A 20,212-nucleotide genomic window follows, 5' to 3' on the forward strand; every position below is an offset into this window, starting at 1 on the left:
AATTCTGGCTGATCACCATGGAATGCCATCAAACTGGCATTGGCTGGAATCGAATAAAATAACTGAAGACATCTGATTTCACTTCAAATAAAATAAGTGGTTAGAAGAACAATTCTTTCTATGAATCAGATGTCATTATTAGAAGCAAGACCTCGGTGAAATCAGACATCTTAACAATCACTGCAATTGAAGAGGTCACAACTGCTGAAGTGCACTCCATTAAAATCATGCTATTTAAAAACCATGATCGTAAGTAAGCCCTCTTGCGATTCTTACTTCCCTGACTATTCTACTTCAATAGTTGCAAATGCGTCAAAAAAGTTCATGGACCTCACTACAAAGAATACGATGGCATTTGCTGCATCATTTCTTGCTTGCAAGGTAATTTGATGAGATAATAAAATCATAGGATGTTTTGGTATGTTTCATGCACATCTTGCTGATGGAAGAGGATCGTAGTCAAAAGCTTCGCCAGCTTTCACAAATCTACCTTTTACTCGCTTTCTAGTATCTGCTCTAGCTTTGCGAGATGCATATCTTAATTGTTTTTTGAATCTATGTTGGATGCGAATAAAGAAAACAATAGGCCCTGTTTGGCAGTGTGGACAAGGAGTCTCTATCCATGAATAGGTGACGTGGTATACAAATTTTAGTTGTGTAGTGTTTGGTTGGTAACAAACTTGAATACCGTATATAACCCGGTGGATTTCGCGAACACAAAAGCGGGTATATAGGAATCAAAGGGGATATGAGAGATACGACTAATCTTATTTCCTTAACTAGAAGAGAGAAAGTAAAAAAAAAAAACCAAAATACGAAAGGTTTTTGCTGGAAAGTGGAAACCTTGCCTCTAGTCGTCTTCTCCACACTTCCAACTAGCTGCTCATCATTTGCAACTCTATCTTCTAAGGTAAACTTTTGTTTCTACACTCTCCATTTTTATTTTCTTTACTACTTTCTTCATCTTTTGTTCCTTGTCTATAAAACGCCAAACATGCTATGTGTGATTCTAGGAGTGTGCAAAAAGAGACTTCTTTTGTATGTTTTCAGGCTGAATGAAGTATAGGTAAATAGGCTAGGATGTCCACTTCTGGAATGAGGGACGGATTGAGTCTTCTTCAGTTCATTCATCACTGCAATATCATTTACTTGTTAGTAAACTAAGTACTCCGGAAGATAGGGTCTATAGAACTACAGAAAAATTTGCTTTTCATCCTACAGAAGAAGAGGAATCAAGTCAAATTCAAATTTTACTTAACAAAAAAAAAATATATATATTATGCATTAAAAGTTTGGAGAAAAATATTACTGGTTTATCAACTGTAAATCAATCAATGAGTAGTATAGTAGCAGTCACAACCGAGTTGGTGCAAAGACTAGATGTGCAATATGTTAGCAAGGATTTCAGCTGCCTGACCATAGTGATAGATCCAAGTATTGGTAGTGCTTGAGTGCACCAAGAATCAACCACCTAACTCTGGTAGACAACTGTACAAGGATGATTGCTTAGGTGGTCATTCAATTGCACTATCTGGTGTAAATAGCACAGTCCTTTGTTGGAGACTTGAAAGTCACTTAGGATTCTTAATAATCGTCATCCCTATGTTGTCAAAGGCGCCAGCCCAGCCAAGGCACTTAAGGCACCAAGTTTAGTGAAAACTTTTGCTGCTTGTTGTCAAAGGCGCCGCAGCGCGCCAGTCTGAAAGCCTAGCTCCTCGCCTGACCATTACAGCTGAGGTTCTACCGCTTTGTAGGTAGGGAGTGAATTGTATGTATATCAGTATATGCTAGATTGAAGTGTCTAAATATCACAATTAATGGTAATAATAATAATAAAAGTATTATTATAACAATAGTAATAAGATAATAAAACAGTAAAGTAAAATAAATAATTAAAAAAACTCGGTCCTTAATAGCAAGGCCCAAAATATCGATATCGATCAATATATCGGTGTACCCAAAAACCGATATATATCGGATATATCCATTTTTTTGGTGACCAGTCCAAACTATTTAAAATATCGGAAATATCAGATATATCGGAAATGTAATATCGGAAATATATCGGAAATATAGGATTTATATTAAAAAATGGTCAAAAAGTCAACCGATATATATCGTAAATATCGGATATATCGATTATATCGGCAATATAAAGTTTTATATCAGAAATTCAGATATATATCGGAAAAAAAGGGTTCTATATTCGGTAGATATATGTCGGAAATATCAATATCGGTGTACTAAAATACCGATATATATCGGCAATATATCGGATACATTGGCGATATTTTGGTCCATGCTTAATAGTAGAGTCACAAGTAATTGATGGTGAAGAAGTTCTAACTCTTCCATCTAACTTTTGGTCAGACACAGAATGTTGTGACTGCTAAGGTATTAAATGTAGTGAATATAAATGTGTCAGTCAGATTAAAATAATCGATCAAAGTATTATTTGGAAACTTCAGGTTTCACATTAAATCCTTGCTGATTTGAAACATTTGATGTTCCGAGAAATGAGGGATTAGAAAAACTAAGTGTCTGTTGTGACAGATTTTGACCAGCCATTAGAGTAGTTCAGGTCTTGCAAGATTTTTCTTCAAATTTAAAACATTGTTTGTAAGATAAAAATTGTTGTTATGTTCTAGCACCTGTATAGCATGTTTATTGTCATAACTTACAAATGTGTGGATACAGGGAAAGTCATGTCGGATTTAGACGAAGAGGATATCATAATAGCAACTGCAGGTGCTACTGCCACATTCGCGTCTCAGTATTATCTATACCATATAAGTAAAACTTCTTGTCATGATTCAGCATTTAGTGGTGCAGCATATGTAGATGTAGTGCTTAATGGTCACGATAAGCGTTGCCAAGAGAACTTTCGCATGGAAAAACATGTCTTCTTGCGGTTATGTGATATTCTATATATGAAAGGTCTACTTACCGACACTGATGGGGTAAGGCTTGAGGAACAACTAGCAATGTTTATGCTTACAGTTGGTCATAACGAAAGGAATCGAATCATTCAAGAACGTTTTCAACATTCTGGGGAAACAGTTAGTCGCCACTTCAACAATGTTTTGGATGCAATTGTGGCATTATCTAGAGATTTTTTCCAACCTGCTGGGTCTAGTACGCCTCCTGAAATTCTTGAAGATGATAGGTTTTATCCATATTTTAAGGTATTATTTATGTACGATTGTTTTATTATTTAAATTGGTCGAGTCTGAATAAGGTCTAACAATAGCTCAAATTTTTTTCACTAGGATTGTGTTGGAGCCATTGATGGAACACATATCCCCGCATTGGTTGGTTCAAAGGAGAGAGGTCCTTTTATAAATAGGAAAGGCATTGTTACACAAAATGTTTTGGTGGCATGTTCATTTGACTTGCAGTTTCAGTATGTACTTGCTGGTTGGGAAGGTTCCGCCACGGATTCACGTATTTTGACTTCGGCATTAACAAGAGCAGACAAATTACATGTACCAGAAGGTATATTACACTTATATTTGTTTATCATTGAATCTAAATTTTCTTTCAAAGCTAACAAATAGTTTTTTTGCTTTCCTAATGAATGTAGGTAAATATTATGTTGTGGATGCCAGGTATGCCAATACACCAAGTTTTATTGCTCCATTTCGTGGCACTCGCTATTACTTGAAAGAATATGGTGTCTTGGAACCTACAAATAGCAAAGAATTGTTCAATATGCGACATTCATCGTTGAGGAATGCTGTTGAGTGTATCATTGGTATCTTAAAGAAACGTTTTCCTATTTTGATCCTTGCTCCTCCATATCCATTTGAAACACAAGTGAAGATAGTGATAACATGTTGCATTCTACACAATCACATACGAAGAGAGAAAATGTATGATTTAATTTTTAACTTGGAAGATTTTGAAGGCCAACAAGAATCTGAAGTAGTGCATAACAATGGGGGTGTGGAAAATATTAGTAGAGAAAGAATACGGGAAATGGCAGCAGAGTTTAGAAAATCAATTGCTGATGCAATGTGGAGTGATTATGAAAGTTCAAAATGATGTAGTACTTATAGAGTTTTCTTTTAATTTGTTTGTTTAATATATATGAAGAATGTAATAGCGATACTTATTTTGAATGACTTATACCAAGTGCTTTTGCTTGTTTAGATTTATATTTATTTGGACTTTTCTTATCCTGTGCATTTCATATTTATTTGAAGTATACACGTAAAATGAAGAAAGAATAACTTATTGCTAATATGTTGTTCATGATAAACAAATTACAGTGTCAACCAAACACAGGACAAGTTAAAACCGTGACAGAATAATTGAGGACCAAACAACTTCCAGATTAATCATTTTTATGTAAATCATCTGCAGAATTGGAACACCTAATCAGTGTTAAGCAATACAAAATTTTCTGCGGCCAAACAGAGCCTAAAGAGACAAGAACAACAATTATAGGGAACAACCAAGGCGCGGATTAGGCTGTCCTTAAGGAAAGATTTCGCCCCTTCCAGTGGTGCAGAAATGCAGCACTAGCTTTGCTAGATGCATATCTTATTTGTTTTCCGAATCTATGTTGGATGCGAATAAATAAAACAATGAAGAACAGCAGTTACAGGGAACAATCAAGGCGTGGATTAGGCTGTCCTTAAGGAAAGATTTCGCCACTTCCAGTAGTGCTTGTGGTGTATCCTCAGAGGAAGTCCTCATATACTAAACTTGTTAGTGGTGGATAACCAATGTGGGACTATCTTCTATGCACTAAAGTGGAGATAATACTCTTTGTTCATCTCCTCCACTTTGCATACACACTCTTAGTCATTTGAAATACAAGAGATTCTCTTTGGAACACCATATTTCGAATAGTCAATCAACTCAAAAGAAAAGTAGATGTTAGATATGTTAGGGAAAAAAATGATAGATCACAAGCTTCAAAGCCAAAATGGTATTCCAAAGATGCTGATGCTGGTCTATTACCAACATCACCATGATTGCATCTGAGTAACTACTACTCCATTAGTTGCCAATTCCCTCTCTCTTACTCACTCTGGTGAAAAGAAGATGAAGGATAATTTTAAAAACTTTTAATTACTTATAAAACAAATCGAAGGGTGAAAGTGATATGTATAATAAAAAATCCAGCCTAACCTCCAATCCTCTAACCCAATCTTCCTCCCTTTTTTCCTCATTCTCTCTTTTTCTCGCTCCTTTATATATCCCATAACCGCTCTCTCTTCCCCAACCGCTCCATCTTCTCTAACCGCTCTCCATGATCTCTTTTCGTGTCCCCCGTCTGCCACTTGTCCAACTGTCTCTCTAGGTATCGTGTTCTTGCTACTGTGCTCCCGCTACTTCTTTCCTTAATCAGCATCCCTTTAGGCCTCGATACTTTATTGAATCTTATGCCTTTTTGGATTCCGCGGTACTTCTCTGTTTCGCGGATTGGATTCGGCGCTCCCGCTCTTTCTTACATTATGCTACCCCAGGCCATACAACCTGTTGTCTTGGTAGTCATGAATTAGGCTGATACAGATGCCCCCTCTTGGTCCGCGAACCTCGGGTTTGGGGGCCAAGATACCCTCAGTCAGCCAAAGCCATGGTGTAAGAACATTAATTCCTTACCATGTTTGCGCGTGCCCTACCCTAACTAACACGTGGCACCCTAGCTCTGTTTGCGTGCTTCTCACATTTCACACGCTTCCACAAGTCATGATGGCCTACAGAACCTGACGCCTCGTTCTTTCCCCTCCCACGTGTCGTTCACCCGCCGGCCCCTCCTTTTGACCCTTTTGGCTTTTGCACCACGGAATTTACCTTGGTGCCCCTGGCGCTTCGAATTCCATTCAAACCCTTATTTTTCTCTCCCACACTCTTTCATTTTCTGATTCACCCCTCTCCTTTCAGTCTTCTTTCTTCCTTCGCTTTTCTTTGTTCAGCCATTTTCCTTTGTTTTTTACTCATCTCCTTCCTCCCGGTGATACCTCCACTGCTCTTGCATCAGCTTGCAACGTTGCCCTTTTCTTTGCTACTGCTGCTTCGTGAACAAGGTTTGTTTCCTCTTTCTTCCCTCTTTCAAATCTTTACTTTACATTTTTGCTTGGCTGTTCGCTGGTCTCTCTTAGATTATTCCCACTCGTGCAATTTAAATCTTTCACTTTTTAATTTCTACGATTCGTACTGCTTGCGTCATGTCGGCTTCTGAGTCGGCAAGCTCATCCGTCGCCCAATCCATCAGGTCTAGGTCCCCATCCTCTAGATCCAGTATCCCCGTCGCTGACAAATCTGAGTCCACAACTTCAGACTCGGATGAACCTATCGCTGTCCCCTCTATCTCTGGGAGATCATTTAAACTCCTTCCCCCTCCGTCTCATTACCGCCGCCCTAATTTAGCTGCGGTCAAGGTGGCTTATGATATCCCGGACAACGTGATTTTAGAACACGTGCCTGGGATTACTCATTTCCCTCATCTGGTCAAGCCGCGGCAGGGAACCCTTGTCGCTACAGTAGGTCAAATAGTGGCTGGTCTGCGCTTTTCCTTGACCTTACTAGATGTAGAAGTATGCAACCATTTCACATTCCGCCATGTCAGGGTATTGGCAATTTTTGGCGTGTTATGTATGCCGCTAACTTCTATAACAAAACCAACTCCCCCAAAATCCAACTCCAAGACATGATCGCCCACTATTATATAAAGAAGAGTACCAAGTTCGGGAGTGTAGGCTACCAATCATTCTGTAGCCGTCCGCGGAAGAAATCATTTGTTCTCAATATCACGACTTCCGACAAAGTGTGGCACCACTATCCGCTGTTCGTGTCTGGGAGCTTTCTATCCGCGGACATATCTACTGAAGTCTCTCTGAGGCATTTACATTTTCTCCCGAGCGGTAAGTATAGTCAGAACGCCTATGTTCCTTCTTCATGTTCTCACCGCTAATTCCCTATACTTTTCTTGGGCACAAGTTGGACACCAGACTTGCACTCTCAGCTCTACGCCGGTGTTTTCTCTGACATCTTCCAGCAACTCCGCGAACTAGGTAGTGAACAGTGCGACGTTCTTGGTATCGATCTGGAGAAAGGCACCCCTCACCTTCTTGATCCATCTCTCAAAGACTTTGGCAAGTACCAGGCCCTTCTACCGTCTGCCTCCCCCCAAGGAAAGGTTGCCCAAAGCTTTCCCCCCTAAGACCAAAAGGAGGGGCTACACCAAGAAGATTTCTCACTCCTAAGCTGCTGCCAAAAGAGCTACAGCTGCTCAATCACACCTTCCCGCCGCGGATACCTCATCGGGCAGCCCTCAAGGTGCCCCGACCCATTACTCTTCCCTTGCTAATTGGGAGGACGATTTTGAGGTTGTCGGCTCCCCTCTCCAACCCCCAAACATGGATGTCAACAAGCTGAAACCATGGGACAGCGATGAAGAAGACGACAACACCGACTTGCAGCCAAGAGCCCGCCCGCTAAGAGATGCAAAACTACGGGAGCTTCCGTTAACCCTTCTGCCCCGGCTCCAGTCGTGCCGCGACCTGTGGCCCCTCCACGTCGCCCTGGCAAGGATCCTATCTTTGTTGGTCCTGAAGTCTGGCGTCCTGAGTTCAAAGCTAGGGATAGGGTGGTCACCACCCGCGACTCAGCTCTGGACAACGCTGCTATGGCGGCCACACTATTTTTCAGTCCCCACCTTCCCCGGGACCAAGCCTACGGTGACTCGGGGACCTTCGCTGCTCACCGCGCTGCCATTTACATTGGTTGGGAAAAGGTATGCCTCTTTCCACTATTTTTTTTTTTTTTATTTTTTTTTTGTGGATAGCATACTTAACCGCTTGTTTGCGTTCAGCTAAGCTTGGATATAGGCTACGTCATCCGCGGCCTTACCAACACCTTGGACACCCTAAATGTGGTGAAACAGGAGATCCACGGGCCCGAGGGTTGGAAAGGGCGATATGCACGTCTGGAGAAAGACCGAGATGATTCACGTCTTGCGGCTCTCAAATCCCACAAGGCGCTCCAGACCGCGGAGGAGACTTTTCCCAACAAATGTCAGAAATTCAGGCCAAGATGGAGGGTGAGAAAACAGCCATTGAGACGGCGGCAAAGGCCTCACTTGAGCAATCGCTGAAAGCTGCATCTGATCGCTTTCGTGAATTGGCTGAAAAAAAGATTGCTAGGGAACCACAACGGCAGTTAGAGGATCTCACCGCTGCTGGGAGACTCATTCCCTTACCCTCCTCCACCTCTACCTCTACTGTTGGTCCTTCCGCTGCCTCACCGCCGCCACCTGAAGGAAATTTCATTACTGACTTGGTGGCTGATGACGCGGTGGTGGAGATATTTGAGGGCTCCCCCTAAAAGGAAACAACTGAGGATCTCAGTCTGAAGGAGGCGGTTGTGGAGCAGTAATTTGAAGAAAGTTTTTCATGTACTTAATCCAGCCATATTTTGCTAGAAAACTTTTTGTATGCACACTATATTTCCTGTATTTCTGGGTAGTCCCATCGGGCCATTACTGATGTTTTAATATTTTTACCAGTGGGTTTGCTATTTCCTTAGTCAAGTGTTTTATCCTATTGCATAGCCTTTTTACCCCTCCTTTTAATTCACTAGGATACTTGGGGGCAACTCAATTTGCCCCTAGTTGGGTTTCGGACCTAATTGTCTGCGGAGGACTCACCCCCCCACCCCACCACCCCCCCCCCCGCTACCTCTGAAGTATTCCCAAGTGGGGGCAGCTCAGTTTGCCCCCCCAGTTGGTTTCGGACCTCGTCGTCCGCGGAGGGCTTGCCCCTCCTTGCTAGCTCTTAAGTGCTCCCAACTTGGTGCAACTCGGTTTGCCCCCAAGTTGGATTCGGACCTCATTGTCCGCGAAGGGCTCCCCCCCCGCTAGCCTTTCCAGCCATGAGACTATTCGGGGGCAGCTTAATTTGCCCCCAAGTTAGATTTGGACCTCACCGTCCTTGGTCAATTTCTCTGCTCGCTCGCAGCCAACAATACCATTCAACATTTGGAACCAAGTTGTACTATATTCATTGATAACAAATGTCACATAAACATCATCATAAACAATCACTAAATCTCTAGAAGCCGCTAACTTTATCATTGATTCCAACGCTGTACATGGTGTTACTCATGGAAACTTTTCAACATTCTGATGTTCCAAGGCCTCGTGATGTCCTTTCCTTGTGGTGTCTGCAGCCGATATGTTCCAACACTCCCCTTTTCTACCACGGTATAGGGCCCCTTCCAGTTAGGCCCTAACTTTCTGTCCACTTCCTTTCTAGTTGTCGGTGTCACTCGCCTCAGAACGTGATCTCCCATCTGAAACTGTCGCGGCTTCACTCTCTTGTCATATTGTCTTTGCAATCTCCTGTGATATTCCTCTAGTCTGATGCGAGCTGTGTCTCTCCTCTCCTCCGTGAGATGGTGGCGGTGATTCCATTAGAGATGGTGGCGGCCACCATCTCTAATGGAATCACTGCTTCTACCCCATATGCCATGGCAAATGGTGACTCATAAGTGGAGGTTCGCGGAGTGGTTCAATATGCCCACAACACATAATTTAACTCGTCCGCCCAAACCCCCTTTTTATCCTCCAATTTATTCTTCAGATTATCCATAATTGTCTTGTTGGAGGACTCTGCCTGCCCATTCCCTTCTGGGTTATAAGGAGCCGCGAATCCCTGTTTTACTTTGAACACCTGGAGGAAGTCTCGCACCTTCCCACCTGTAAACTGAGTCCCATTATCAGCAATTATGGTGTGTGGCAACCCGAACCGGCATATTATATTCTCCCACAAGAATTTCTTCACATGTTCCTCCTTGATCTGTTGGAGCGCCACCCCTTCTACCCACTTGGTAAAATAATCAGTCGTTGCTAGCATATACCTTCGTTTACCGCTGGCCATCGGTAGCGGTCCTGCAATATCCAGTGCTCACATCGCGAACGGCCAAGGACTACACACCTTATGCAAGGGCTCAGCTGGCGCATGTATCAGTGGTGTGAATCTTTGGCATTTCTCACACCTCTTGGCATACTCGGTTGCTTCTCTTTTCATGTGTGGCCAGAAATACCCTTGGGACAACACCCGATGCGCAGTCGTTCTTCCAGCCGAATGGCTCTCACATTCCCCCTCATGAGCCTCTCCCAAGATCTCTTGCGCCTGCCGCGACCCTAGACATCTCAACAAAGGTTCGCTGACATTCCGTCGGTACAGGTCTCCATCCATCAAAGTGTATCTTTGGGATACCTGTTCCATTGTCTTTCTTTCTCGTTTATCTTCGATCTCTATCCCCAACAAGAAATTCCTTATGGGCTCTATCCACCCTAGTTCTTCTTCCGCGGTCACCCTCACCTCTGCATTTTCGGAGGTGCTGGGCTTGTTCAGCACCCTGACCTCAATGGATCTGCCCTCGGAACTAGGAAGTACCGTGGCTACATACGCCAATGCATTAGCATGTCTATTTTCGCCGCATCCTAAATGAGCGAATTGGATGTTGCCAAACTTACTCGCTTTCCTCCGTAATACCTCCAGATACTTCGCCATCCTGGGGCATCGGGCAGCGAATTCTCCATTCATCTGACAAATCACCAAGTTGGAATCGGAATACACTGTCAGCTCTCTTACCCCAAGGTTCGTGACTAATTCTACCCCAGCTATCACTGCTTCATACTCAGATTCATTGTTAGAAGCCACAAACCCCAACTTCATCGACAATTCAAGGCGATTATTCTCTGGGGTAACTAATACCACTCCAATTCCGTTCCCAGTGTCAGTCGCGGACCCATCTGCGAAAACCCTCCATCAATTCCTCATGTCCCAAGGGTCTAACAAATCCCAGCTGACCTCGCCCTCCCGTTCCATGATCATCTCTTCCCCCCAAGTTGGGTCTTCGGAAGGGAACTCTCCCAAAAACTCTGCCATAGCTTGTGCTTTTTCCGCTGTTTGGATTTGATACTCAATGTCATATGCACTTAACATCACGACCCATTTCAGCATTCTCCCTAATTTGTCAGCCTTTAACGCTTGTTTGAGAGGCAAGTTGGTTACCACGACCACAGAGTGAGCCTCGAAGTAAGACTTCAATTTCAATGCTGAAAACACCAAGGCCAACGCAAACTTCTCGATCTTGTTGTATCTGGTTTCCGCATCTAACATTGTTTTACTCTGGAAGTACACCGGCCTCTCTGCCTTATCCACCACCCTTATCAACACAGAACTAATTGCGTATTCTGACACCCCCAAATATAAATACAACTTTTCCCCTTGCCCTGGTCCCGACAGGATCAGAGCCTTTCCTAAATACACCTTCAACTCTTGGAAAGCTAGTTCACATGCCTCGGTCCACTGAAAGTCGACTGTCTTCCTTAAGAGTAGGTACAGTGGTCTAAATTTGTCCGATGACTTGGAAATGAACCGGTTGAGTGCCGCGATTCTTCCCACTAACCTCTGAACCTCCTTCACGTTTTGTGGTGACTGCATTTCCACCAACGCCCTGATCTGGTCCGGGTTAGCCTCTATGCTGCGGTATGTGACGATATATCCCAAAAACTTTCCAGATGTCACCCCAAATGTGCACTTCTCAGGGTTCAATCTCAGCTTGTATTTCCGCAGTATCGCGAAGGTCTCCCTTAATCCCTCCAGATGCTCCTATTCAGTCATGCTCTTCTTTACCATATCATCTATGTATATTTCCATACTCCTCCTGATTTTGCCTTTAAACATCTTCTCCCATATCCTTTGAAATGTTGCCCCTGCATTCTTCAGTCCGAAAGGCATTCAGGTATAACAATACAACCCGGCCTCCCTGTACTATGAACGCGGTCTTCTCTTGGTCCGGTTCGTACATTACCACCTAATTATACCCCATCGAGGCGTCCATGAAGGAAAAAAACTTGAACTCGGCTGTTCGGTCCACCAGTTCATCTATCCGCGGCATTGGGTAACAATCCTTCGGGCACTGCTAGTTGACATCGGTGAAATCGACACACATCCTCACCTTCACATTTTTCTTGGGTACCGCGACGATGTTTGAAAGCCATTCAGTAAACTGACATTCGCGGATTATTCCTGCGGCTTTCAACTTTTGTAACTCTTATCTTATTCCTTCTGCATACTGCGGTCTTACCCCTTTCATTTTCTGCCTGATGGGCCAGTTTGGCCCCTTCTTGCATGTGCAACCTGTGACAGGCAAACTCTGGATCCAAAATTTGCCCAATCAAATCCTCAATCGACCATGCAAAAACATCGCTGTTCTCTGTTAACAAAACAACTAACTCTGCCTTCCAACCCTTTGGCAATTCAGCCCCAACAGACATCAGTTTCTCTTCTTCCCCTCACCTAGATTCACGATCTCAGTCTCATCCAGTGTCTTTCCCCCTACCGACCTGTCTTCCTCAGAAGTCGCGGACGTTAATTGCTACGTCGGCGTCTTGCCCTCCCCTTGCACTCCCTTCTCTGGTGCGCAAATCAATTCTCTAGCCACCATCTGGTGAATGTTTTGAGCTGCGACCTGGTCCCCTCTTATCTCATAGGTTCCCCTATTGGTCGGAAAGCGGACCACCTGATAGTATGTGGATGGAACTGCTTTCATTTCGTGGATCCATCTTCTTCCCAATATCGCATTGTACTATGAGGCGGCGTCTACTATCATGAAACGAGTGAACACAGTCACCGGTCCCGCAGTTACAGGTAACAGTAACTCCCCAATGGGTTCGGTCATGCTGCCATTGAATCCAAACAAATTAGTTCTTGGTGGCTTCATCTGCCTCTGTTCAATGCACATTTCCTCCATCTCACCCCTAAACAACAAATCCATCGAACTCCCACAGTCTATCAAAACCCTCTTCACCATATAATTCCCCACTGCTACCGTAATCACCAATGCATCTTCGTGAGGCGCGGTTACTGCTTCCAGATCCTTCGGGGTGAACTCTATCCTTCCGTCTCCCATGACGGACCCTGGTACTGTTCGCGGAACACACGAAACTTCGTTCATCTGCTGTAAGTTGGCAGTTCTTCTTATTTTGTCCCAGTGGGCATTCCTTCCCATCGTCTCCCCACTAAATATGACATTGATTGTACCTAATTAAAATTCTGGCCACGGCTGGAACTCTTTCCACTGGACGTATCTCCTTCACAAACTCCCTCAACGACCCTTTCTCTATCATCCTCTCGATCAACCATCGCAATGCGAAACACTTATTGGTAGTATGATTTCTGATCTGGTGATAAGCACAGAACGACTTATCTTCTAATTCCCTGGGTATGTTTCGCGGACCTTCGTAGTGCTGCATCCCTTTAATTAGTGGCAAGATTTCATCCAATGGTTTATTCAGCGGTGTGGACTCTACCTCGCGATATGGTTTCCGTTCGCGAACTTCCCTCCTACCTTGGTCTCTGCCTCTCTCTGATTTTCGTGACTCTTCCCTATAAGATCTTTCCTCTCTTGTTGCAGCCTTACCTTTGTCTTTTCGGTCTTCCTGTTCTACATTATGTATTGACTTATCTGCCTTCCTTGGCTCCTTAGCATTTCTTTGTAAAATATCCTCATAACGGATGTACTTTTCAACTTTCGGATATAACGAATGCAAAGTTGTGACCTCGATCTTGGATACAGATTCGTGGACTTTGGTTCCCTGCTTCAACCCATGTTGGAAAGCAATGACTGCGGTGTGCTCGTTCAAACTTTCCACCCTCAAAGTCTCCTTCTTGAATCTACACAGGAATTCCCTGAGCGTCTCACTGGACTTCTGTTTGACGTTAAACAGATCCGCAATATCCACTACCCTCATTTTCTGGTGAATAAAATGGTCCACGAATGCCTGCTCCAACTCCTCAAACTTGGTTATACTCTGCGATGCCAACCGATAGTACCAGTCCGACGCTCCTCCCTTTAAGCTGGCTGGAAACATCATGCATCGAAGTCCGTCATATTTGCTCTCTTGCCACAGCGACATCTGTTGCCTGAAATGGTGCAGGTGGTCCGTCGGATCGCCCTTCCCGTTGTACCTCTCGAATCTTGGTTGCTCGAACCTCTTGGGCACCTCGGCGTTCCAGACTGCATCGGCCAGCGGATTCTGATTGAGCCCAGCCACCACCTTCTTCACAACCCCTTGACTCTCCCTTTCCGCCACCCGATTCATTTCTTTGTCCTTTTCAATCATCGCTTGGACCATCTCCAGTGTAATGCCTTCCCCCAGATCTCCCCTTGGCCTGTGACGCGCTTCTTCATGCTGGCCTTCCACTTCGCTATTCTCCGGCTCTCTTATCTCTTCCTCTCCCTGTGTGGATCTTCTTTCTTTTCTTAGACTGTCATTCTCATTCCTCAGCCTCCCTATCTCCTCCTGCAACAGCCTGGTTACTTCCCCCGCCACCTCTTGCACTTCCTCTTCCATCTCTTCCATCTCCACTCTCATAGTCTCGTCCCCTACTCCCTCAGCCCTCACTTTTTTCGGTCTCCCTCTTGTCTTCTTCACCATTGTTGCCATCCTACTTTCTCTTCTTTATCAATCACTTGATCGTAACACCTTTCTCGTTCTCTCCCCCACAGACGACGCCAAATATATAATAAAAAATCCTAACCTCTAATCCTCTAACTCAATCTTCCTCCCTTTTTTCCTCATTCTCTCTTTTTCTCGCTCCTTTATATATCCCATAACCGCTCTCTCTTCTCCAACCGCTCCATCTTCTCTAACCGCTCTCTATGATCTCTTTTCATGTCCCCCGTCTGCCACTTGTCCAATTGTCTCTCTAGGTATCGTGTTCTGGCTACTGTGCTCCCGCTACTTCCTTCCTTAATCAGCATCTCTTTAGGCCTCGATATTTTACTGAATCTTATGTCTTTTTGGATTCCGCGGTACTTCTCTGTTTCGCGGACTGGATCCGGCGCTCCCGCTCTTTCTTACATTATGCTGCCCCTAGCCATATAGCCTGTCGTCTTGGTAGTCATAAATTAGGCTGATACATGATATTTAAAAAAAAAAAAAAATATACGGGCAAGTTATTTTGTTCTTGAAGGTTATTAAAATAAAAAAACTGGGTTCGTAAGTTGTTTCAACGATGTAAATGGTTCTGAGAATAATTATCAAAAAACCCAAGTCCTCTAGAGTTGTTTTGAATCTAAATTGGGCCTTTATTGTTACATGTATTCCACCCCGTCTCTATCTATAGGGTAAACTTTCCGGTTGGCAGGAAATAGCTGTAAAGAGGCTCTCTAGAAACTCAGGTCAAGGAGTAGAAGAATTTAAGAATGAGGTTCTGTTACTATCCAAACTTCAACACAGTAATCTTATAAGGCTTTTACGTTTCTGCTTGGAAGGGAATGAAAAGCTTCTCATCTACGAATTTGTGCCAAATGCAAGCCTCAATCAATTTCTATTTGGTTTGCTTCAATATCTATACTTTGGGCTCTTTTACATGTGCATATGCACACATACACGAGCACCCACTCCTTTTCATTGGCAAATGAGCTATTGAATACATATATTTGTATAAACTAATGTTCAATATGTGACTATGCCTTGTAGTATCATGGGATGCAAGAGCAAGTTTCAAAGTTATTTGCTATATAATTTGTATGTTCACTTGTAGATCTAATCAAGCGCTCATATTTGGATTGGGAAAAACGCTGTAAAATCATTGGAGCGATTGCTTGAGACCTTCTATATCTTCATGAGGATTCACGTGACAGAATTATTCATCGAGATTTGAAGGCTAGCAATACTTCGTTAGATGCCGATATGAATCCAAAAGTTTCTGATTTTGGCATGGCCAGGCCTTTCGTTATGGACCAGACGCTGGGCAATACAAGTAGAATTGTTGGAACATCTATCTATATCTATATCTCCCACAAGGGTTATTTTTCAAACTCTATTAAAATTCCACGTCATCAACTTAATAGTTAACTTAAAACGGGAAATTCTTTTCCTTTTAGAATCCAACTTCAAACGGGAATCAACTTAATAATTAACTTAAAATGGGAAATTCTTTTCCTTTTAGAATCCAACTTCAAACGGGAATCTCCTTTCCTTTTAAAACCAAAAGTCAAATAGTAGCATAAAAACTCTTTATTACCAAATTAAAATTGTATCCCTCCCCCAATTAAAAAACACAGGTTTTTAAAACATAATTAAAACAATTTGTTAAAAAATTAAAATGAGTTTTTAAGACTTGATTAAAACAATTTGTTAGGAAATTAAAATAGGTTAGCGACGAAAACAGGAATCACGATTTGTTATGATTGTTGAGCAAATTTTTAAAAGAGCCGGTGCGTATGCACGGGTCTACTTTCTAGTCTTAATATTAAAGCTTCTACAAGAGTATTTTTCGAGCTCTATTAAAATTCAACGTCATCTCCTATTAAAACATAAATTTATCTCCTATTTGAAAAACGAAAAATCATTTTTTACAATGGGAATTCTTCTCCTATTATAACGAGAATTATTCTCTTATTAAAACAAATTTTAGCACTTCTAATTAAAGCGGGAATCCTTCTCCTATTAAAACAGAATCTCTCTCTCAATTGAAAAAATGGGTTTTTAAAATTTAATTAAAACTTAATTAAAAATAATTTGTTATAAAATTAAAATGAGTTAAAGACTAAAATAATGGTCCCATTTTTCTAAAAAAAAATCTAAATATTTTCAAAAGTGCCGGTGCGTATGCACGGGCATACAAACTAGTCTTAATATTAAAGCTCCTACAAGGGGTATTTTTTGAGCTCTATTAAAATTCCACGTCATCTCCTATTAAAACCAGAATTTCTCTCTTATTAAAACGGGAATTTATCTCCTATTTGAAAAACGGGAATCCTTTTTTACAACGGGAATTCCTCTCCTATTAAAACCTAACACTTTTAATTAAAGTGAGAATAATTCTCCTATTAAAATGGGAATTCCTCCCCTATTGAAAAGAGGAAAAATCTAGCATATCTAATTAAAACGAGAATTATTCTTCTATTAAAACATGATCTCTCTCCCAATTGAAAAAAATGGGTTTTTAAAACTTAATTAAAACAATTTGTTAGAAAACTAAAATGGGTTAGCGACTAAAACATTAGTCCCAATATTCTAAAAAAATCTAAATATTTTTAAAAGAGCCGGTGCGTATGCACGGGCCTACAAGCTAGTAGTAGGTATACGAGCCACATTGTTATTTTAGGGTTTTCATAAATGCACCACTTATTTTACCAAGGGCTGCCCACACCCAAAACAAAACAAATCGATCCTACGACCAAATGGGCATGCACCACTTGAAAATTGAATAGACACCACTTAAGATTTTTATTTTTTTATAAAAAAAAATTGTGTAATTTTGATTAGTTTGGTTTTATCTTACGTTCCATTGAATCAATGTGCCTTTTCAATGTTGACAAAATTAAAAAAATTAATATTTTTCCATAAAATTGAACGAATGGGTATATTCAAATACGTGATTGAATGATTTCATTAAAAGTTTTGCTTTGATTTCAATTGTAATAATGTGGAGAAAAGATTACGGATTTGATCATAAATTATTTTGAGACTGCTTATTTGTTTTCATGTTGGGGTTCCTCCAAACTTTGATAAATTTTATAATTTAATCAAAATTTTTAAATAAAATAAAATAAATAAATCAATGAGTATCTTTAATTAGGAATAAATTTTATAAATCTTTCTAGTTTGATTTTGAATATTAGAAAATTTCGTAAAAAAAAAATTGTGTTTTGATTATTAATAAACTATTTTAAAAGATTATTCTTTTTAGTCCTAATTCATGACAGTACATTGAGCCATCTACAACTTAGAATGCATTTGTTATGAAGGAAAGACTATGGAAAGGAAAAGAAAATAAGTGTGGTCCACCTTTTCCACAGTTTTTTGGCTGTTTGTTTGCCCCATGGAAAAGAATAGGTCATTCCGTATGAAAAAAAAAAAAAAAAAAAAAAACAGCTCAAGCTACCACACCCTTCTTCTTCTCTTCTCATCTTACACCACTCAAATGTCATACTCTATCTCAGGTACTTTCTTCCTCTCCTGTCTTTCTCTTTGTGGGATAAGTATATTTTTTAAATATACAATTTTTTTCTTATTATTAGTAATTAATTAACTTGATAGGACCAACATATTGTCTCCTATAATTCATTAATAAGTCAAATGCCTCGTTTTTCATGCATTTTACAGCTAAAACGAACTGGTTTATGACTTTGTGAGAAATTCGACTTTCAAAAATCAATGAATTATAGTATGAGCATGAACGTGCTATGAGAACCTTTTTTTCTATGACCAACACACGAACTATTTTCTATAATGTCATGGTGTGCATTCTAAGAATTATGACATCCTACGAAGTATACAATTATGCACACAATGGACGTGGTACACCGTACACATGGTGCTAAAAAGATATGAATTTTACTTTATTTTGAGATATGTTTGCTGGGGTTAAAGCAGATCCCCAACTGATTATTACACAAAGAGTATGATCATTACAAGGAGGCTTGTCATGATTACATGATCAACAGACATGAGGCCTAACAAACTTGGGATTACTTCCTAAATATTCCCAAAGCCTAACAAAAGGTTATGGTGTTGTTCAGTCCAAGACACAGGATTATCCAGTTTCTAGTTGAAGCACCAGATTCTCATTTTCCTAAAAATCATAGTAGAACTGATTCCTCCTAAATATAGCCAAGTGTAAATAATAGATCGCATACGAAATGTGTTGTGACTTAGGAAGATTCATATAAGGATTCTACTCAGATAAGAATCACGCCGATTGGTTACGTTTGAGTATCATATTATAACATTTACTAGTCAATTTGGCATGTAGACCAGTTACAGAGTAGCAAAAGGTATAGTTTAAATTTCATGAATAACAGTTTTGAATAGCTATTTAAGTGCAAAAAGATGGGAATTATACTCCTTCCAAAAGGTTCATAGCCTGACTAGTGACTAGAGGTAAGTGTCCAATGCATAAAACTTCATGGGCCTAGATCCATGTTTTTGTTGCTCAAAATCTTCTTAATGGATTACTAATTTACTAGGATAGGGTTTTTTTTATTATTATTATTATTATATTCATTTTAGATATATACAATTGTTTGCTTGGTGGGAGGATCATAAGGCTTCTTATTTCTGATACTGATACCATTGGAATTTTAACTCAAAATTTCACAGTGGTATGAGTACTTTAATTATTTGATTATTTGATAACATAGTTATTAGTGCCCAAGCTAAGATTTTATGTTCCTTTAATTTTGTGACAAATAATATAGTGTGTAAGCAGTTTTTGTTGGTTTAATTTCTGGTGTTGGTTAAGAAGATTCTTGAAAAATCGTGCTTAAGAATTTGGTCTCGAGGCTTGAATAAGATTTTTAGATCTGCGAGTCTGCTTTCCAATACAATTGGATTCATCTTGTTTCGATATTTGTACAGTAAGTTACGACTGTTTTAGTACATAATGGTCAGCCTGGATTTTTCTGACAAAGTTCTGTGTTTGGTGGCGTTCTGTGCATTTTCTGTTGGGAACCTCATTTCATGACCTGAAAGTTAGTTGTAGACAATCTAGTGTAGTTTCATACCCAATTTACCTTGTACTAATCCGAGTTATACAAATAAAGTTATGACAGTTTTAGTGCAGATAGGTCAACAGGATTTTTCTGACAAAATTCTGTGTTTGGTGGTGTTCTGTGCATTTTCTGTTGGGAACCTCCTTTCATGGCATGAGAGTTAGTTGTAGAAAATCTAGTGTAGTTTCATACCCAATTTACTTTGTACTAATCCGAGTTATACAAATAAAGTTATGACAGTTTTAGTGCAGATAGGTCAACTAGGATTTTTCTGACAAAGTTCTGTGTTTGGTGGCGTTCTGTGCATTTTCTGTTGGGAACCTCCTTTCATGGACTGAAAGTTAATTGTAGAAAATTTAGTGTCGCGTCATACCCAATTTACCTTGTACTAATCTGAGTTATACAAATAAAGTTATGACAGTTTTAGTGCAGATTGGTTCAATATTGTTTTATTGAAATCCAACAAATATTTTTTTATGTCGCAGGCAAACCCGAAAAGGAAGACCTATAAAGGTAAGAAAATACCTAGGTTGTTGGAGTGGGTTGAAGTGCTTGGAGACAATATTGCTTGTGGTAACATACAAAAAAATGGTCTTACGGTGGATGAGGACGCTACAGTGGCAAGTGAGATGGACATGTCATCACATGTTCAGTATTCAGATACTTTGCATAGGGAAGG

General features: G+C 40.8%; 2 protein-coding genes across 2 annotated transcripts; both read right to left on the reverse strand.

The window, feature by feature from the left end:
* Nucleotides 1-9,917: 9,917 nt before the first annotated feature.
* Nucleotides 9,918-10,694, reverse strand: LOC147477615 (uncharacterized). The gene has a single exon (XM_086586045.1). The coding sequence runs from the start codon at nucleotides 10,692-10,694 to the stop codon at nucleotides 9,918-9,920; it is 777 nt and encodes a 258-aa protein (XP_086442171.1).
* A 1,918-nt stretch (nucleotides 10,695-12,612) lies between these two features.
* LOC147477616 (uncharacterized) lies at nucleotides 12,613-13,035 on the reverse strand. Its single transcript, XM_086586046.1, has one exon. The coding sequence runs from the start codon at nucleotides 13,033-13,035 to the stop codon at nucleotides 12,613-12,615; it is 423 nt and encodes a 140-aa protein (XP_086442172.1).
* Nucleotides 13,036-20,212: the final 7,177 nt, after the last annotated feature.

The sequence above is a fragment of the Coptis chinensis genome, chromosome 9, assembly GCF_015680905.1.
Source record: "Coptis chinensis isolate HL-2020 chromosome 9, ASM1568090v1, whole genome shotgun sequence".
Lineage (NCBI taxonomy): Eukaryota > Viridiplantae > Streptophyta > Magnoliopsida > Ranunculales > Ranunculaceae > Coptis > Coptis chinensis.